The sequence below is a fragment of the Schistocerca serialis genome, chromosome 3 (genome assembly GCF_023864345.2).
Source record: "Schistocerca serialis cubense isolate TAMUIC-IGC-003099 chromosome 3, iqSchSeri2.2, whole genome shotgun sequence".
NCBI lineage: Eukaryota > Metazoa > Arthropoda > Insecta > Orthoptera > Acrididae > Schistocerca > Schistocerca serialis.
In genome coordinates this window covers 622,145,375-622,166,867 of record NC_064640.1, presented here as the reverse complement: position 1 = coordinate 622,166,867, position 21,493 = coordinate 622,145,375, and the positions used below count along the sequence as shown (strand labels likewise).

General features: G+C 38.0%; 1 protein-coding gene across 1 annotated transcript in view; it reads left to right on the top strand.

Moving 5' to 3' along the window:
* LOC126471055 (uncharacterized) overlaps window positions 1–21,493 on the top strand; it is a 633,812-nt gene that overhangs the window by 570,698 nt on the left and 41,621 nt on the right. Inside the window, exon 15 of the mRNA XM_050099122.1 lies at window positions 20,680–20,706. Within this exon, the coding sequence (XP_049955079.1) occupies window positions 20,680–20,706 (27 nt within the window). The remainder of the gene's footprint in view (window positions 1–20,679; window positions 20,707–21,493) is intronic.

Here is a 21,493-nt window from a genome sequence, read left to right as displayed (position 1 = left end):
CTGAGTAGTCCACACTTGGAGATCCAAAGCTTATTGGCAAATGAAGGTCATGGATGGATTAAGTAAATGCAACTGATTGCTGTGCTTAGAAATATAGAAGGGAATGGTGGAGGGTGGGGTTATATCTAGAAATAGGGACTTTCAAGGTTTGACCTTTGGGGTTTTCCAGAGACAGGCAGCTTTCACAGATCAGGATGTAGAACATCACTTTTAAGACTGAAAAAGCCTGTTACCAAAAGGAAAAAAGAAATAACAAGTAATGGGACTCATCACAGTAGAAAAGGAGACCCTAATGAGTTGAAATAAGTGGTGAAAAAAGGTGTAGGAAAACATAAAAGTTGTAAGAAAAGGCTTTGTCAGTTTATTAGCAGCCAAACTTATTGGTGAGACAGTCACAAAGCTGTCAACTAGAATGAGCGGGTACAGGCAGAAAGTATGCAGGATGAACAAAAAATTGTCAAGTTGGACTTCACAATGTACTATCAACACAAAAATGTCTGTAAGAAAATTTCATCCTATGCATATTTTAAGAAGAAAATCGACATCAAATAATGGCAATTTGGTGACACTATAATCGCATGTGTGACAAAAGTTTCGTATTAGAATATTTGAGGTGAGAAGTTCGATTCTGGGTCTACAGCTAATATTTTTGTTTGATAAATAAAAAAAATTACACCCAGACCAGGAATTAAATTCTTCACCTCAAATATTCTAACACAAAGCTCTACCCACTGCACTAACCAGGAAGTGTTGGTGACATTTTTGTATTGGTGCTGGACAGGGAATTGGACTGTGGAAAAACATATGAATTTTTCTTCACTCTGTATATGAAAGCAATAAATAGTCTTTTGAGGCAGTTCATGGTCTAGAAAGTGATAATTGTGATGATGTGTCTGTTTCACAACATGTGCAATCAGGATTCTCCTGCCCAGTATCAGTTCCTCAGAACATTGCAGGTGGAAATTTCCTCCAGAATGTGCTACTAACCTGGCCTCAATTTATGGTTCCTATTTATTGTATTTCCTTTCCATCCATTTTTTTTACTTTCAATATACCACTTTCAGACTTATTATTTAATGGTATGATAGAGCTTTCAGAGCCACATATTAAAGGGTAAGCCATTTCCCAGGGCAGATGTGAACTCTGACCATAACTTATTGGTTATAGGTGATGACTGAAACAGGAGCAAGGAATACAGCACAAGATGAATGGATAGCTCTGAGAGATTAAATAGTGAAGGCATCAGTTTGTCCAATACTGCTATAGTGTACACTGTTTCTTAAATTATACATATCCTGCAGCTGCAGAAAGTAATAATCATTGGTCAGACATATTGAAAATATTTATCAAACAAAACTTACCTATCATAAAACAGAAATAACTACAAAACTTATCAATGTGGAGACGTTAAACATACTACTACATTCAGTACAAGCAGCCATATGTAATACATCAGATACCTTCTAAAATCTTATAAACAAACTATCAGTGACACCTTTTCTTTCACAAAGCATATGATGACTTCAGAGTACATGTTCAAAGTGAGCTCCCTGTATCTCCAAACACTTAGAGACTCACTGGATCATGCTTCTCTGAACTCTTCATATCAGAGCTGCATCTGCAGTTACAAGAGGAGCATGGACTTGCACTACCAGTTTTTCCACATTCGTTGGTGGATGGTGGAGTAGACTAAATGTGCTCCTTCAAGTGTGCCCACAGGACAAAATCCAGGGGGATTTTGGTCAGATGAATATGGAGGCCATAAAACAGAACCACCATGACTAACTCATATCCCAGGAAAGTCAATGGGGGTAACTACCATAGACATTCCTTTCAAAGTGTGTTGAACCATATCCTTTGTTTAACATAAAGTTTGATATCTTGCAGTGCTTCAGAAATTTTTTTGTGAGAAATGAATGACACAATAATCAAGTAGAGACCCGAAACACTGTCTCCCAATATTCTGGCATATACAGTGAAGCTAAGGTGGACTGGATATCCATGATTGTGAGAGATGTGTGGGTTACTTTCACACCAGTGATGGACATTGTACATATTGAAGATACCTCATATGTGAATGCAGCTTCTATATTATGAGACCATTCTGAAAAGTAATGCATGTGTGTATTTGCTATGTGAAAACTCTTAAAGCTTTTCAAATAAAACAAACTTTTTTAAGATTTTAGATCCTTATTCTTCATGTCTACATATTTTTTTCTCAACATAGTCCTTCTCACCCTGTCCAGTTTGTCTCCCTTGACTTGGGGCCCTGAGTAACTTTCCCTGTATCTTAACTTTTACCAGTCTCACTTTCTTCATCTTTTTCCTCTCTTCATTCAACTCTCTCCTCTATTCTTCCAAGAGAAGGTGCCTATGGTTCTGAGAGCTTACAATTTTACATCTTTCTACTTGTTTCCATCTGCTCCCACTTGAAGAGTGGATTTTTTCTGGCAACAGACAAAATGTTTTCAGTTCACTGACATGTGTTTTGTGAGGCATATAGTTTTGAGTTACTCATTATTTAATTTGTTATTTACACAGATCTGACAGACAGTAATATCATTATGTTTCATGAGAATTTAAATTTCGGTAGCATAAGTGTGAACGACATTAAATGTAGTAGTGCTAGTTCATTGTTAATACATTATACAGGTTTTAATATATTTGTCTTTTGTTAATGTATAAATTGACTCGTTGCACATCCCTGAAGATTCTCCTTCTTCTTGGGGTCTGTGGAACTTGATTTATCAATGAATTTAATTGAATATTTTCAAATTCATTAATGAAGTTTAACCAACACTTCTAACTTCTTGCTACATGCAGTGGCCATTAAGATCCACTGCCTCTTGAAATGACACTTTTATGGATTAACAACAATGAGTTGAATTTTTAACCAACAATTATGATCTATCAGTTTATAAATCTTTCAGTGATACTCTTCTGGAGTACTGCCATGTGTTACATGCAATAAACAAAGAGGAAGGGCTGAAAAATACCTAAGCTCATATAAGTGGTAGTAAACCAGATATTTATCCATTTAAGTGGGAGACTGTTTTTTTTAGTATTGTTGCTAATCTAGCATTATATACTTTCCTCACATGAAATTACATCTTAACTCCTGTAAAATACAATTTTGCTAAAGTGAACTGTCTTACACTGCTATATTCCATAAAATATCACAGAGCAATTGAAACATTTGTTGCTTAGGCAGATGCAGAATCTTAAATAACGACTTTATTTTAGCAGAATATAAATACATTAATTTATTAATAATTCTAAGAAATAAAAATAAAATTTTGTTTGAAGCCTAATAAGAAATAATATCATCACAAAGAACCTTGTGATGCTCGCAGATGTACCATATATTTGTGCAACAAGAATGGGGCTAACAATACTGGCATGCTGTATGCTTTTCACCAGGCACCCTAGTTGGCCTGTGAAGTACAAGTGTAGGAGTAATGGCATGAGCCAAGTGGACTAGTATCACTGTACATTTATCAAGATTTGTAGAGAAGCACAAGAAATACATATAGTCCTGGAGGAATAATGTACAGAGAACTTTACCACATGCCCATTCTTCATTCATAAATTGTGATTTCTCAGTTAAATAGACATACTCCGTGGTGATAGCTATTATAGTTGTGGGGGCTCAGCTTTCTCCTCATTATTGTACAAATTATGTGCTTTCTCAGTTAACTAAACATACTCTGTGATGATAGCCATTATAGGTGTGGGGGCTCAGCTTTCTCCTCATTATTGTACAAATTATGCTTACTTGGTGATACAACATGTCACCTTTGTATGCTTCAGCAGACATGGTCCCATATGGAACCACCCTCCAACACAAACACCATCAGAAAAATGGATGTTATCATCTTTGGTAAACAGGCTCAGGTATCGCCAGCAAACTGAGAAAGCTGAAAATCACTGTCAATCAAACCTTTGGATTCATCAGCAAAGAGCACTGTCTGCAGTTGCTTGTGAGTCCAGTTGACATATGCGTGTTCCATTGTAAATTCTCTTTTCTGTGATACTAGGCCAGTGGTGAACAAACCACTGATCTGGTAATGTTGTGCACATCATCATGCAAGTGTCTGCGTACTGTTATTGTGGATAAAGGATGACCATCAAAGGTTACACACACATGCATTTTGTCTGATGTGGCACTCTAAACCAGCTGTGCAGGAACTCTTAAGACATAAGTGGTGTTATATCACCACAACTGCCATTTTACTAGCCTTTGTATGAAGGTCATCTAGAATGCAGTTTCCAACCACATACAGTTATGGCATGAGTCATTTGTATTTGTATTTGTATTTATTTATTTATCCTGTGGATCACATATTGTACAAAGTACACATGATATAGTCATGAGCATGGAACATACATGACTGATTGCAGAGAGTGGGTATGAGGCAACAATGTGATGTAGTTTCAGTGTTGTGGCAGTAGTCATCGTTCATATGTGTAGGAGATACAGGCAACATCAGTACTATCTTCTGCCAACTGTGAGCTTGGTACCACACTCAGAAACTAACTCCAGCAGGAACTGTCTGTCAGTACTGCCACATCCATAGACCTGACATTGTGAGCAACAATATACATAATTAGACAATGGTACAGACATTTCATTTAAAGTCAGTACAATGTGCACAGAAAATATTGTAGTGGCTGACTACTTCAGAACTGATGAGAAGTCTGCAACAAATAATTCTGCAGCACAAGCACTTCACAAATTTGGAACACTTGCCTTTTTCCCCCTATCTCTTGCTCACTGTTGAACAAAATTATCAGCCAAAGGCTTGGTTTCAACAGTATATGTGCATGATGGCTGCCAGCAGATAAACACAAACACAAATTCTCACCACAGCATTCACATCTTGACAATGATATGAAAAGAAAGGCAATAGTTTCTTGCTTGTGTTGTCAATCCATTCATTGGCAGTATGGTTGCTCTGTTACAAAAGTCAGATTTAGACAGACAATCTCTGTCAAAAATTGTGTGCATTGTCTTCTGGGATGAACGTGGTGTCCTCCTGATCAAGTTTTACTACAAGGGGAGGTTCTTTAAATGCTGACATTATTGTCAGATATTGCAAAACCTGTGACAGGCAATCCAGAACAAGAAACAGGGATCTGACTGGAGGAATTATGCTTCACAACTCAATTAATACAAAATTACATAAAATCAGTTGTTTTAGTTTGGACCCAAGATCTTAGGACTTCCACCCTACAACTGCAAACTCACACTAAGTAGCTTCATCTGTCCGATGTCCTCAAGCACTTGTGGCAGCAAACTCTTATTATCTACGTTATTAAAATAAACATTGTAGTAGTGGTTCCACTGAAGAATGTCAAGCTTTTATTAGGGGACTTCAAAGCACAGACTGGAAAAGAATGAAAGTTCAGGAAAACTATTGGAGAGTATCCAAAGCACAAAACAATGAATAAAACTGAGGAAACTATGGTCCACAAACTTTAACAAACTGCCAAGGAAACAGAAAACTTGGAAATCACCCAATACAAACCCAGAAGAAATTCACGTGGCCATTTAACTATATCTTTTAGCAATCAAAAACACACTAAGAACCTGAAAGTTACAAAGTGGGCAAATATAGCAACAGATCACTATCTAACTGCAATAAAAATTAAATTTATGCCACAAACATGGATTTCAAAACAGGGGCATTGGATTTATAAATTTGATTCTGAAACTCTAATGAAACAAAAATTCAAGTAACAGCTAAGTATAGGCTTAGAAGTGTAGGAAGAGATTGAAGCAAAATTAGTATAACAGCACTTGAAATAGTGCCACTCTCAAGACACTAGGGATGGTGAAATGAACAGTGTGAAAAACCATTGCTATTAAGAAAGTAAGTTTGGCCAAAATGGTTGTTCACCACCAGAAGTGAAGACTTTAATAGCTTTAAGCAATAACAACAACAAAACATAAAAATAAGGACAGTCAAAAATAATTTTGAAAAGAACAAGCTATCACTAACCGAGGGAGACTTCGAAAACAACAATACCAGGAACTTCTAAAAAACTTTTAGACAAAGCCTCCAAACTTACCAACTTGTGCTTCAAAAATGAAGACATAAAATTAGCCAAAAAAAGGAAAAGAAAAAAATGTGGAATACTAGCAAGTTATTTCAAGACATTACTAAATTGTGAGGAACCAAGAGAAAAAGTTCTAGAACAAAATTTGGGATGCATATACACAAACTCAAGATCTTGCAGCATGGATGAAATCCAAAATATCGTTAAAGATCTGAAGGGTAATAAAAGATGAAGAATCAGTAACTGGTTAAATGTGGAAAACTGCAGATTCTGGGACAGTCGTGCAGCTACATGGAGTCTTTCAAATAGCCTGGGAAACAGAAAATATACCAGAAAATTGGAAAACAGCATTAATTCACCCAATTCACCAAAAAGGTGATGAAACTGACTCCATCAAAAAAAAAAAGGCTGGGAAGCCAACTGGATTGGCAGTTAGAAGCGTGCAAAGGAGGGTTTAGAAAAGGAAAAGCCTTTGTGGAACAAATCTTAAACCTGAAATTTAAGATCAGTTATAGATGAATGAGAGCCAAAAATTTGTGGGCTTCAAAAAGCATATGGCTCAATTGACAGAGAAACATTATTCAAGACCTTTAAAAGACTTTGGAGTTGACAAAAGTCAGCTGCAGTCCTAAAAGACACACTAACAAATACAAAATGTAAAATTAAATTTTAAGGTGAACCTTCCAAAGCTTTTGAGATCAAAATTGGTGTAAGACAAGGAGAGGGATTATCCCTATTGCTGTTCAATTGTTTACTGGAATAGGTAATCAAGGAATGAAAGGGAAGAACAGAATAAGGAATCAAAAAAAGCTTAATTCAGAGAAAAGAGGATAATCTTTTGCAGGCAGTCTTGACATCTTAGATGAATGTATAAAAGATGCAACAATGCAGTTAAAGCTCATAAAAGAGACACCTTCAAAAGTAGAAAACTGTATATCTTTTGGGAAAAAACCAGAGTATATGACATACTTGTTGGAGGCATGAGCATGCATGGAAATTTATTATAGAATAATAAAAAAGACTACAAAGTTTACATATCAAGGTAAAATAATACAACCAAATACATTGGACAAAGAAGCTAACTAAGCAAGGAAAAGGAAAACGGCCGTGGCTCTTCAATTAACAAAAAAAACTTGTATAACAAATAATATTTATCCATACATGCAAAACTTCATCACTACAACACTGTGATTAGGCCAGAATGCCTTTATGCTTCAGGATTTCTTTCGCTAAATACAGCCAAGCAATTAGGTAAAATATAAAAGACAAAAACAAAAATACAGAGGAAAATCTTGAGACCAAAATATGACAGCAGGAAATGAAAATTAAGAAGTGATAATTAAGTATCTGGAAGAAGCCTGCCCAGTTAGCCATGAGGTCTAACACACTGCTTCCCAGGTGGGAAGTCATGATGGTCCCTGGCACGAATCTGCCCAGTGGATTAGCATCGAGGTCTGGTGTGCCGGCCAGTATGTGGATGGTTTTAAGGTGGTTTTTCATCTGTCTCGGTGAATGCAGGCTGGTTTCCCTTATTCCACCTCAGTTACACTGAGGACTTTACTTTCTAGATGACCTTGGAATTAATTGTCATTTTTACTATGTTTTGGTATGTACATTAGTTTGTTACTTCCAAATTTTATCACAGCTGCTCAACATTAGCCTTTGTTCTTTGATTAATGGGGTACCACATGTTTGATGTTCCCCTTAACAATTTTCTGTAAAACATTATTTATGTCAGCCACTGATAGTTTGTAAATTTAGTAACCGAAATCCTACAAAACCATCACAGACATTAACTGAAATTCACACTTAACAAGATGTTAAATGCCAGTAAAAGAAAAGAGCATTCCCTGAGCCTTGAAAAAGGATGTAAAAATATATTTTGGTTGTAGCCACAATTTTAATATACATCATTTCCCACTAACATATCTAGTTCTTCTTGTTCTATCTAAAATACATAAATTTTCTCTAGAAAATAAATGCAAGAACTACCAAAATATTAATTTACTGTTCAGGAAGGCTACACTGAGTTATACAATAAAACTGTCTAAAATTTATCTTTAATTCAGTTTAAGTTTCACTTTACACAGTCTTTGTTAAAGGCCAGTTCAACAGGTCATTATGTAATACATAAGATAATGTTGAGTGAGTAAGATGCCACTTAGAATAGCAAAGTTCGAGATCATCCTCCTTTCTCTCTTGGTAATGTCTTCATGATTGAGATTTATAGATTATGATACATGTGAAACTTTATCAGGAGTTAGTACAGTCATCACTTGTATTTTTTGGCACAATAAAGAGTGTGGCTTTATTTCACTTCCTTTTACAAATGGCAGGCATCTCTGCAAAGTCCTGTTGAGAGATGCAATAAAACACTTTGATAAAAGTGGTATGCCACACAGAGAGGTTAAGTTTTGGAGTTCTTCCAGTCATGTTTAACATATGCAGGCTACACTCTGACATGATTTTACTTACTTTCTCATACATATCAATAGGGCACACATACTTTGAAAAGTGGCAATACTGCTGCAATAACAGCCTGTAGGATTCCAGGTACAGCAGATGTACAGTATCATAAAAGGAAGGGAGCATATGAAACCAGTCCCAGGATAAGAAAACAGCCCAACCCTCCCTAAGTTTTAAGCCTCTATCTGAGAGACAAATCACCATCAACAGTGTCACATGTGCTCACTCACAATGGGGAGAGAATTAAGACTGAATCCCGGACTTTGGTTCACAATCTGGTAATCAGTAACTTTGTACTGCAAACTGTCTTCTTCTTGTTAGCTAAATACTGATGGTAAAAATTACCTCGACTGCCAGAATTCAAACCATCCATCACGTCGACTATAATGTGGTAATAAATTTTGTTTTTTAGGGTACCGTATAGCATTTTTGGGTGTACTGAGTAATGTGAATGGTATTTCTGTAAAATTCTAAAGCAGTGCAAGTGTTTCTACTTCAAAAGTCAAAGGAACATCATTCATATATGTTATATTTTGTTACCATACCAATACTGATCTATCATTGTAATAAATGAAAGTTCTGCATGACATAATGAAAAATATGGAGATAACAAAGCTCCTTCTTTGGGAAAAATCATATAACTATGAAATAAATGTTAACCAATTTATTCATTCATAATGTTAACACAGATATACAGTTAATCTTTTTCTCTTCAAGATGTATGTGTTGTATTTACATTGATTTCTATTCAATAGCATTGTTATGCAACTAACATAGTGTCACAGCATATGTGATTATTGAGAAATTGTTAGATTGCCATAGTCAAAAACCAAACTTAATGAAACAATACGTGGCTTCCTTGTGAGATACAAAGTTATATCTCATGCTATGAGCTCTGAGTGCAAATAGAGCCATCATGTGCTAGCAATGTTCATTTATGCATTGGTGACATCCTTACTAAACTTTATATACAGAATCGTTTGCCTGAAAATGCGACTATTTGTACTGGAAGAAATTCTCCTCATTAAATGGAATGCTGCTCTGAGGCATGTTTATATTTACACTGAGTCAGACACATTATAATCAAATTTCCTGAGTAGTAAAGTAAATTTTGGAATTAAATTCTGAAAGTGGTTTTGTTACTGCAGTTTGAAATTTTCAAAATTGGGATTAGCTGTTGATCTGTTAGCTACTATTAATAAGTTATAGAAGAAGCATTGATTATTCGTTTTTTTTTTTTTTTTTTTTTTTTTAACTGATTGAACACTGCATGATGTTCCACATCAGTTGCTATATTTCTGTAATTTTTGACTCTATGGGCTTTTGTCAAAGTATTTCAGCTATTATAATTTTGCAAAAAGTTGAAAGTTTCATTCAGTGATGCACTGTTTAACGGTAATATATGCAAGATAATTCACAGTACAATAATTTGTAGTGTAAAGTAAATTTTGTAAGTAAGTGCTTCACATTTCTGTCCATAAAATTTCTGAAGTGGAGTTACTGTATTCCACCTACTTCAAACAACATCCATTGCCTTACACACAAACAAATGCTTTGTGGTGCTACACTGCAAGCTAATATTCTTGTAACACCACTGAAAACATCCAAGCTATTATGTTCTAGTTCTTGCTTATATCCCTATATATGTATCATTATTTTGAGTCAGTCCATTGTTTTTATTTCACCCAGGATTTTCTAGTATCATACCAAAGAAAAATTGCATCTGAATGTACACCTTTGGTCTTGTAATGGTTGTTAAAATATTGTAACACATGGATGTGTTTCATAAACTGTGATGTTCAATACTCATGTCTGTTGTATATTCAGAATATAACAGTTATTTATAATTGGGAAGCATAATTACCATTTAGCAAGAATAGTGAAGTAGAGAAAAATCCCATGAATTAAAATTATTGTTAAACCACAGTAAGAGATTAGAAAAAAAAAGCTAAAGAAAAAAGGTTGGCCCTGGTTATAAGCAAACTGGTTGATGTGTACATTTCCAAACTACAGATGACTTAGTAATCAACATATAGGAAACAGCCAATAATTCATTGCAGATTTGTGTTCATATTGTTATGGGCTGACTGGTTCTGGCTGCAGAGTTGCCTGTGCGGGAAGCTGTAATATGGTTTCCAGTACCATGTCAAGCACTGAGTCAAAAATACTTATTCAACAAGAACATTCTCCATTACTCAATACAATTACAGCATTGGTGGTATCAGCATAGTACTATTCATGGCTATCAGGCAGTGATTGATATCCTCTGTGCCATGCTCAGACAGTGGGGGCCGGCAGGAACCAGTAACTTTACCAATGTGAGTTGCCCCATCAGTTTGGTTACGAAGGGCAAGTCAGGCAGGAACTGAGCAGGCTCCACATTGAAGCTGGGACCCACAGAGACTGGCTGAAGTGTCAGTTGACATCACCCACCAGATGGCCTCACCTTGGCAGATCCAATTCAGAGCTCAGAACCATCAGGACTCAATGATGGCTGATAGATCAGCAGCTTCAGCTAGTCAGTGATGCCACTTGAGGGTAGAGTAGCTGAGTCATACATTTGTCCAATGACTGGTCAAATACATGAAACTGCAGGAATGGAACCACTGGCAGAGCTAGGAACATTTATACTACCTCTGGACTGGTGTGTTCAAGGGGCAGTAACCATGCATTCAAGGGGCGGTCAGCTCTGGTCACATATTTGAGTATGGAGAAGCCACATTGTACCACACTGTGCATGTAGTAACACAGTGAATCTCTGACAGCAGAAAGCCACACTGCAGAGTACTGCACCAGCACTATTGCAGCAGGTGGCTGCAGAATTACTCGAATGGCTGGCCAGCAAATCACTCAGTTGGTCATGGAGGTCTAAATGAAGCTCAGGCCACAACGCTCCTACCCCTTCAGGAACATCCAGTCCTCTGAATTCCAGGCTGCTGCTGAACTTGTGAATTACTAAATCAGCACAGCACTACTGTGTCTACAGATTTCCCCCTACTCTTGCAGTGCACTTTCCCATTCCACTATTTACACATCATGCACTCTCTGTTCTTCTTAAACAGTCCATCATATCATATGGTGACTTGTACAACCAGAATATTCGGTCACCTGTGATAAACTTTGTGGTTCCCATTAAGTTGGTAGGTGAGATGGGAGATCGGATAGGCAGACAGCTCTTTTCTGATGGTGGATACAGCCCACAAAAGTGACGGCTGGGATTAAGAACATTCCCAACATTGAAATTCCTGTTACCATGTCTCAGTGCTGGCACCCAATGCAGTATTGCTGATTGTGCTGGAACAACTGTTCTGCACTAATGTGGCCGTTCAGTGCTGCTAACAGCTTGTTTAGGAACTAAGTATGGTGAGGTAGAGGGTAGCTATTGAGTAAATTAGGTTCTTTGCTGGCAGGATTTTGAGAGGATTATCAGGTAGGTACAGTAGAGGACACATAAGGTTCTGAGCATATTATCACTGCTGGTAGCCAAAAAGTGAATCCTGAGATGTCACATTGAGTTTCGTTTAGCAGTATTCAACTGTTCCAATTGTTTTGTTACCTTTGAGTGTCCCTGCTCATAGCACCATCTGCTTCATGAGAAACAGTTCCAATTCACATGTCCTAGTGATAGTTTGGACCATCTTATAGAGCATACTGTAAGCTATTCCCTTTGGCTTTGATACAGCACTTCTGCTGCCATCAGTACATCAGTCTTCCTATCTGAAATAACTAACAAAATCTTCTTTGTTTTGAGGTTTATAAATTTCCCTTATGTTCTCCACTTCACTGGATACTGATGTATCTCACATCATTCATATCTACTGTTACTGCATGCTATCCATGGAGTCATTTGTGACGGCACTAACATGCACTCTTGTAAGATGGTGATAGATCGATAATGTGTTTTCCTCTGAAGGCCAAATTATTTCCAGAGTGGTTGGTACCCCTACCTATGTCTGACATAGTCCTGCTAGAAACTTTCCTGGAGGTAGCACAGTTTTAGTTGCCCTTGTACTGCATACTGAAAGGCTTCCTGTAACTCTGCTACTTCTATTTGAGCATTGCCATTACTGTCAGTTCTGATACGCAAAACTCTTTCCAGGGCTAACTGTGTGTCTGACAGATCTAATTGTGCTTGTATAATATCCAAATCTCAATTTACCTCATTGCCCACCCCCTTAGTGTAGTTAGTCAGCTCCACACTTAGTCCTACTGTTCTTCAACACTTCATTTCCCAGATTAGCGAGCTGGGTTGTATACCATTTAGTCAGAATTCTATTGCCCTCTGCTTCCAACTGCACATATATCATCATGCTGCACACCTGCCTCATATTTTCAGCATCATTGGTCCTCAAGACAGTCATCAACTATCTTCCTCCTGCATCTACACATCCCTGTTTATGTCTTCTCACGGTGTGCAGCACTAGATCCATAGCCTGCTATAACTGTCCCTCTAAGCAATTATAAGAGGCCCTTAAACTCTACTATTCACCACACACTTAATTTAACACCCCCTTCTCCTTAGCTTTCTGATGGATCTCCCCAAAGACTTTATCCAGCCTTGAACCTCATTTCTCAGTTTCAATGTCCACCAGTCATCTGTCATGTCAATGCCTTCTCACTGAGTTAACAGGACTCCATCCTCTAGTGGCCATACCTGTATTGTGTGCAACCCCCCACAATTGCAGAAGTGCAGCAGCATCAATAGCATGATACATCTTGTGGCCATGTCTGTCAGTGATGTTGCCTAAAGCAAGGAAACTTGAATCACCCTCCTCACTTCTCTGTGCGAGCCCATCTCTTGATCTTAACGCACACAGTGAGGTATGTGCAGACTATGTGGAGCAGCTTGCTCCTTTGTCATGCCACTTTCCCTTTCGCATTCCTCCCCCCCCCCCCCCCTTTCAACCCACCTTTATTTGGAACCAGTGCTGGTAATGGGGGTAAAGCCTGTGGTGCACCTTGAAAGAGTTGAATATGCACAACATAGATGACTGTGGTACAAGGAGGGAGCTGTAACTCCACATTTTCTGGTAAGATCATCTTGATCACCTGTTGTGGATCTTGGTAATGAACATTGAAGTTTTATTTTCTCCATATGGAATGTAATGACTATCAACATCCCATAGCATCCTACATGGCATTTAGAGAATTCAGCAATGTGCTATCCCATTCACTCCCACTGCTCAAGGACCTTTATGTTCACTTTTAGGCCTTGATGATGTACTGTGTATAAAGTTTTCTCAAAATTCAGCACTGGTGGACCATTTTCCCTTAATTCAGCACTGATGCCCATTTTCCCCACTCTGTGTTTTACTATCTCAAATGCTGATGGTACCTTCTGTCTACATACTACCTCATACGACAAAAGTCCTATACTGCCGTTCACTTTCAAAATGTATGCTGTCACTATGTAAGGTAACAGTGTATTCCAGTCATGATGATGACTGTTGTCATAGTGCCTCAACATCTTTCCTACCATCCTGTAGACCCATGGTAGAAGGCACTTGTTCTTAATTTTTACAAATCTGTAGCAAACAATGAAGTTGCTTTATCAGTTCTGATATCAAGTAAGTACATTGATCCAGATCAAGATCTCTGGTGTACTGAAGTTTAATAACCAGTTATTAACCATGGCTTGTGCCATTGTGGTGGATTATTAATTGATAATAACTATCATTTGTACAGGGGGTGAAAAGTGTTCTGTTATGGGTAATACACAATGATTCCCTGCTAGTGTCTGCTGAAAAGGGCCTAAAATGTCTAAACCAATGACCTCAAATGGTTTGCTGGCCCCCAATAATCTCTGCAGTGTAATATGCTGATGGTTTAATTTGACTTATTGTGCACATGTACACAGTTCCTTACTCAATGTTGTACATCGTGCTTATGGGCCTGCTTCCAATATTGTATGGCTAAATGTCACTCTGTGGTTCTATGACCTCCATGACATGATCATGTACCTGTTTTAACACTTCATTTTGTAATGCTGCTCGTACTGCAATATGAGATCAAAATTTTGTTTATTTACATACATTCCATCATGAACAGTGACCTTTCATTACATTCCAGATAGTTTGCTTTCCACATCAGTAGCACGTACATTCTGCCATTCTCCAGAGAAAGCACCCACTCTTTGTATCACACAAATTTTCTGACTGTCTCATTCCTACGTAAATTTCAAGGTTGATGAATCACCTCAAAATCAAATTCACTTTATATTACTGCCACACGCATTAACCAGGTAGATGGGTTTTTCAATGCTAATAGCCATCTCAGTGCTGCATGATCTATTATGAAAATGAATATTCTTCCATAAAAATAACATCAAAAATATATTATGCCATATATGAGACTAGGTTTCCCTTTCTCCTTTGTAGAATGGTTCTATTCCACACTATTCAACTGTATTGAGATAAGGCAGCTTGATGTTCTGCACCATCCACTTCCTGACTTAATACACAGATGGTCACATGATTGCTTGCACTGCATGACAGCAGAAATTCCTTCTTAGAATTTGGAGAACTAATACCGGTCCAGTTGTTAATGGTTTCTTCAACTGACTGACCACAACCTTGCACTCCACTGACCAGTGAAATTTCACTCATTTTTCCAATAGATGAGTGAGTAGCCATGCTTTTACTTACAGTAACAGTTCACCAGGCTTAAGAAAGACTGCAACTCTTTTCCTGTATTATGTGGCACTGGAAAATCCTGCATGTCTTTCCTGGAGTTGCTCCAACTTCCTTGCAACTTATTACATGCCATAAATACAGTACTTATTCTGGCATGAAGTAACATTTTTCTAATCTGAGTGTTAAATGTGCTATGCACAGCTACTTAAACAATTTGCTTAGCTGTAATACATACTCTTCCATTTTCTTTGTATTAACCATACATTATCTAAGTTTCAATATCCCATCAAAGAGGTGCAGAAATGTGCCGGTATTTTTTAAACCGAAACAACATATACCTATAATGTAATGTTCTGCCAGCATCATAAATATTGTCTTTGGGTGATCCCTTTGTGCTTTCGTAACTGGTAAGGTGCTGATGACCTCGATGTTGAGCGCCCATAATCCCCAACACACACACTGTAACTGGTGATAACCACACCACTGATCCAGGATAGGAAAATATTTGCACTGCCCCAGATTATTCAATGTTTCCAGCACTGGATAAGCATCCATAACTGTACACTTGATATGGTACCAATAGTCACAACAAAAGTGATTCACCTCATAACTGTTGGTTAATAAAGTCTTCTGTCACTGGTTGCAGGTGATGTGCTATACAGTACAGCTTATAATACACAGACAGTTCGTCCCAACTTGGGATTCAGTGCTGTGTCAGTGGGCTCACTGGCAATAACTTCTCCATTGCTATCTTCTTTGCCCATTCCAAATGCTCTACCTTTATCATAATGCAACGAAACTGGTGGCTTGCTTGAGCTTAGGGTCTGGATTTGCTGTATCTGAATTGTCTTGATGCATGATCTCAAAGTCTGTGTCCAGTAAAATCTTACACTTTCTTTCATCCGCTAAGTTACCTGAGTAAAACTGTACCATTGCACACATTTTAGAAGAGCTTCTATTTACTGGAAGCACTGTACAGCACCCCTGGACACCCATTGTTGTTAACATTTGATTACTGTTCCCACCCCATGTGCATCTATCATGCTCCATGATAGGCTTTTGTCTATGGTCCTCTTAAGTTCACCTCATTCACATGCATTTTCTACATTGCAGATCGTGGGGCATTCCCACTGTATGTGGCTTGTTCTCTCGCATCTTCATGTAGTACGAATTCCCTTCCTATCTCAAACTAAGGTCACCACTTCTAACTCCATTAACACCATCACAGTCACAGAATTCTGCTTGTACATTTCTTGATACACCAGGCAACAGGCCCCATAAAAATGCATATAGTGCCCTTTGTTCTGTCTCCAGCAGAAGGACTCTCTCATCCATCATCATGTATGTATTAATGTTTAGCATTCTAATCCATTTTGAAAAGTTTTTGATGGACTCCCTGTCTTTGCAACACACTGCCCAACTGTTCTCTGCAATACCTACATACATTGTTCTACTGTATTGCTGTACTAAGCTTACCGACAGAATTTCAAATGTCCATGTGTTCCCGAACTTCTTAGTTTATCCCACCAAACATAATTACGCAATATATAAAAGCTGCTCTGATCAGCATCCAGCATTTTCAGCTCTTAATAGGGTTTTTATGAACACTAACACATCCTCGAAACAGATTACAGGGCATGACTGGGCCCATTGAGCACTGTGCCCCATCAAGTTACACTGCAAATATCTAACTGGCTGCAAACCCTTATCTCTTTCATTATTTTGCCCTCCAAAACCACATACGTCATTAATTGAGTCCCATTTCAGCACTTGAAGTTTACATTCAGACCTCCAATCCTGGCAATGAAACATTGCTTACCCAACCCTAACACATGCAAAACAACTCATTTTCACTCACCATGGTGAGGTGATGCCACACATCATAAAAGGCACTGGCTCTTCTGACAACGGTGTTACAGGCTTGCCAGTTGTGAAAGCAGAGTGGTGTGTGTAGAGAGCTGTGGTATGGCTTTTCCATTATTTTTGCAAGTGCAGAATCAAAAATTCTTACTCAACAAGAAAAATCTTTATTACTTGATGCCTCCTGTGCACTGCCCAGACAGCAGTGGCCCAGGTACCAGTTGTGGCTAGTAGGCAGTGAGTGTCATTCTCATCAGTACGATGAGACAGCAGCAGTTGGTGACAGGCAGCAACCTAGCTGATGCAATTCACCTTGTCAGCTTGATGACTTAAAGCCACACCAGAGTGTTGTCAAGTACTGCTGGCACTCTGTGATACTGACACGAGTGTGCAGGCCATAAAACCTGGGGCCCTTAGAGACTGGATTGATTGTCATGTGATGACACACCCCTGGATGGCCTCACCTCAATGGATCTAGTTTGAAGCCCATGGCTCATAGATTAGCAGCTTCATGTGCTCAATGAGGCCGGAGTAGCTTTGCTGTAAATTTGACTGACTACTAGTGTGGACCCTATGCCAGTCAAATGAATGATGCTCAAGGAATGTTGCTACAAGCTGAGCTGGGAACATTTAAACTTGCTCAGGCCAAATGTGTTTTGACAGGTGGTAGGCCTCCAATGCTTACTTTGCTGTAAAAATGCCCATTTTGCTACACTGTGTAGTGACACAGTCAACCACTGACAGCAGAACACCACATTGCAGGTTGCTGCATGATGCTTGCTGCAGCACCCAGCTTCAGAATTACATCAGTGGCCAGCCCACATTTTATCTGGCTGTATTCAAAGGCCTGTCTGAAGCTCAGGCAGCATCAGTATAGGAAGGACATCCTTCAGATGCATTTGATTAAAACAAAAGGACATTGAAACAAGTGTACTGAGAGAAAGGTGTAAAGTGAACTAACATAAATAAAAATAGAAGTGAAATGTATTTGTAATAGAAAGATAGCCATGTAAAATAATATACACGGAAGCACCAAAGAAACTGGTATAGGCATGCGGATTCAAATACAGAGATATGTAAACAGGAAGAATACGGAGCTCCAGTTGGCAGAGCCTATATAAGACAACAAGTGTCTGGTGCAGTTGTTAGATTGGTTACTACTGCTACAATGACAGGTTAAGTGGGTTTGAATGTGGTGTTATAGTCAGCACATGAGAAATGGGACACAGCATCTCTGAGTTAGTGATAAAGTGGGGATTTTCCTGCACTACCATTTCACAAGTGTACTGTGGATATCAGGAATCTGGTAAAACATCAAATCTCTGATATCACTGTGGCCAGAAAAAAATCCTGCAAGTACAGGATGAAGAGAATCATTCAACGTAATGGAAGTGCAACCCTCCTGCAAATTGCTTCAGATGCTGGGCCATCTACAAGTGTCTGCATGTGAATGATTCAACGAAACATCAGTGTAATGGGCTTTCAGAGCCGAAGGCCCACTGGTGTACCCTTGATGATTGCACAACACAAAGCTTTACACCTAGCCTGGGCCTTTCAACAGCAACAATGGACTGTTGATGACTGGAAACATATTGCCTGGTTGGACGAGTCTCGTTTCAAATCATATCGAGCGGATGGACATTTACAGGTATGGAGACAACCTCATGATTCCATGGATCCTGCATGTCTGCAGGGGACTGTTCATGCTGGTGGAGGCTCTGTAATGGTGTGGGGCATGTGCAGTGGGAGTGATATGGGACCACCTGATATGTCTATATATGACTCTGACAGGTGGCATGTATGTAAGCATCCTGTCTGATCACCTGCATCTATTCAGGTCCATTGTGCATTGCACCCCATACATCCACAATTGCTACAGCCTGGCTCCAGGAACACTCTTCTGAGTTTAAACTCTTCTGGCCACCAAACTCCCCATACATGTACGTTATTGAGCATATCTGGGATGCCGTACAACATGCTGTTCAGAAGAAATCTCCACCTCCTCATACTCTTATAGATTTATGGACAGCCCTGCAGGTTTCATGGTGTCAGTTCCCTCCAACACTACTTCAGACATTAGTTGAGTCCATGCCACATCATGTTGCGGCATTTCTGTGTGCTTGTGGGGGCCCTACACAATATTAGGCAGGTGTACCAGTTTCTTTGGCTCTTCATTGTATATTATTGTAATGAAACACAGCAGTTTGAAGTTGCTCGCAGCCTCTGTAATCCTAATATTTAAGTCTTCTCCTTCATTTTGGTCAAAGAAATATTCTGGATGTTTAAAAACTCATCTTCACCTTTTTTCTGTTTTATGATTGCATCTTGAACATCATCTGCCATTTCAGTACCTCTGTTCGAGTGATTTGCCACTTAATGTCTTCATTTGCTCACTTCTTCCTTTACTTGCTATTCTTGTCTTTTTTTCCTCTGAGGTGGTATGGCACTTAATGTTGCCCATTTCTGTCATTCTTTACAAAAATACTAGATTTACCAGCCTTGTCATATTATTGTACTAGTTACTCACTATTTCTGGTGTTGTGAGATAATGCGATGAATTAGTGTTGGCTTTGGCAACACTTCTTAACGTACCCTTACTGGCATGTAACATAACTAGTTAAGGAAATGATTGGGATCAGTCCTTCCCTTCCTATTTATGGAGTATCTCTAGGACTGAATTTCAGAGATTACATAACCATCGAAGCTTTTAAAACAATTTTACTCTTTTAAATGTGGCAGAGAAACAAAAAATAGATTGTGGATTTGTCTACTTATAAAATCATCCCATGTTCTGTGCAGCGCAACTGATAGATAATGTTAAAAGTGTTTTAGGCCACATTTATGTAGAAGTTTTCATAAAAATGCTTTGGCCATTATGTTAAAAGATATCCATGTGTAATTCCATATATGTAGCATGTTTCAACTTTGTTATTTTGCATGTTCAAATTGAAAATATGATTATGCAGACTAGGTCTACTAGTAAACCACAGTAATACCATACCTTATGGATTACATTTAAAAATAGAAAAAATATACCTAAAAGAGTTATTATTTCCCAATTAATCAGCCTGAGAAATAATTTTTCTGTGGTAAATGGTGAATTATGTAGGTACTGGGACATCTGTCATTTACTGGAGTTGTACAGGTACTCTTCTTTTTATAGATCTGTTATCAGCTTGGCATCTTCTTTAAAATTCTTTTTTTCTGTTTTACAAATTCAGACAGGAAGCAAATTCTATCATTGCCTTAAATTTAAATCACACTACATTTGGTTTCAGATAGCTGTGGCTGTTGTTTCTTTGACAGAAATTGATGATCAAACAACACAGCACATACTATTAATTCATCAGACATGTATTTAGTTTTGAGTGTTGCAGATGTAAACTACCAGTAATAGAAATATTAATTTAGGAAATGTGATCTTCAGTATTTTCTCAGAATAAATATAGAGTTGAACCCCATTTATGTGATTAAAAATAATTTAGTCGAACAAAACACTTTAGATTAGAACTCTGTCACACTTAATGTATTTGTGCAGTAGTTAGTGCATGGTAAATTACTGAATTTTTGTACACAGTATCTTCATTATTGTAATAAGTAATTTAAGTTCACATACTGTGTGTAAATGCAGACACTATCATGGTTGATTATTTTCTTGTAGCTATGCCAAATGTGAGGTTTTACAGAGGTATGGAATTAGAGTATTTTCACATATATTTAAAATTATAATTTTCATTATTAGAGTAAAACACTCATTTTCTACTAAGGATATAAAATTCCAATGTTGTTTTTTATGTTACTTTGAATGGATATTTTGATTTTATTTTTCTAAGAATTATAGCTATTGGTACATATGTATCACTTCCTGAAATGTGTAGGTAGAGTACCAACTAGTTCTTTATTTTGCCTGCACTCATCATGTTATCAGTTGTATGCGCTTACTATAAAAGTAAGCGACAGACCAGCTTCAAATAAAGGCCAGTACATAGATCTCATGATTTTTAAAGGCTGTTGCAGTGAAATATCAAATTTTCATGAGAACAATTGACAAAAGTCTGCATTGATGGGTGTCATCATAAGTAAGCCATAAGCTAAACATTTAAGTCCACAGAAGTGCTCTTGTTAAATAATGATTTATGACTACTTCCCAAAGAATTCACTGCTTTGTATGAGGGTTGGAACTTAAATAGTGGCAAGTATTTATTTACAGCTTGTACAAAACAGATACATGATTCAAAGTTTTACTGACCTTCAAAGCAGTCACCAGCATTGTGTATAACCCGTTGCAAGCGATGTGGAAGTTGTAGAATACTCTCAGCAATGCCAGGTGTGTTGACAGTTTGAGCGGCACAGTCTATTGCCTGATGAATTCGTAGCAGTTCTGAAGTGAATGCCATGAAGTGTTTCCTTCAGTTTAGAAATCGAGTTGAACTCATGAGGGCTTAAGTCAGTGGAGTGCAGCAAGTGGTATAGCA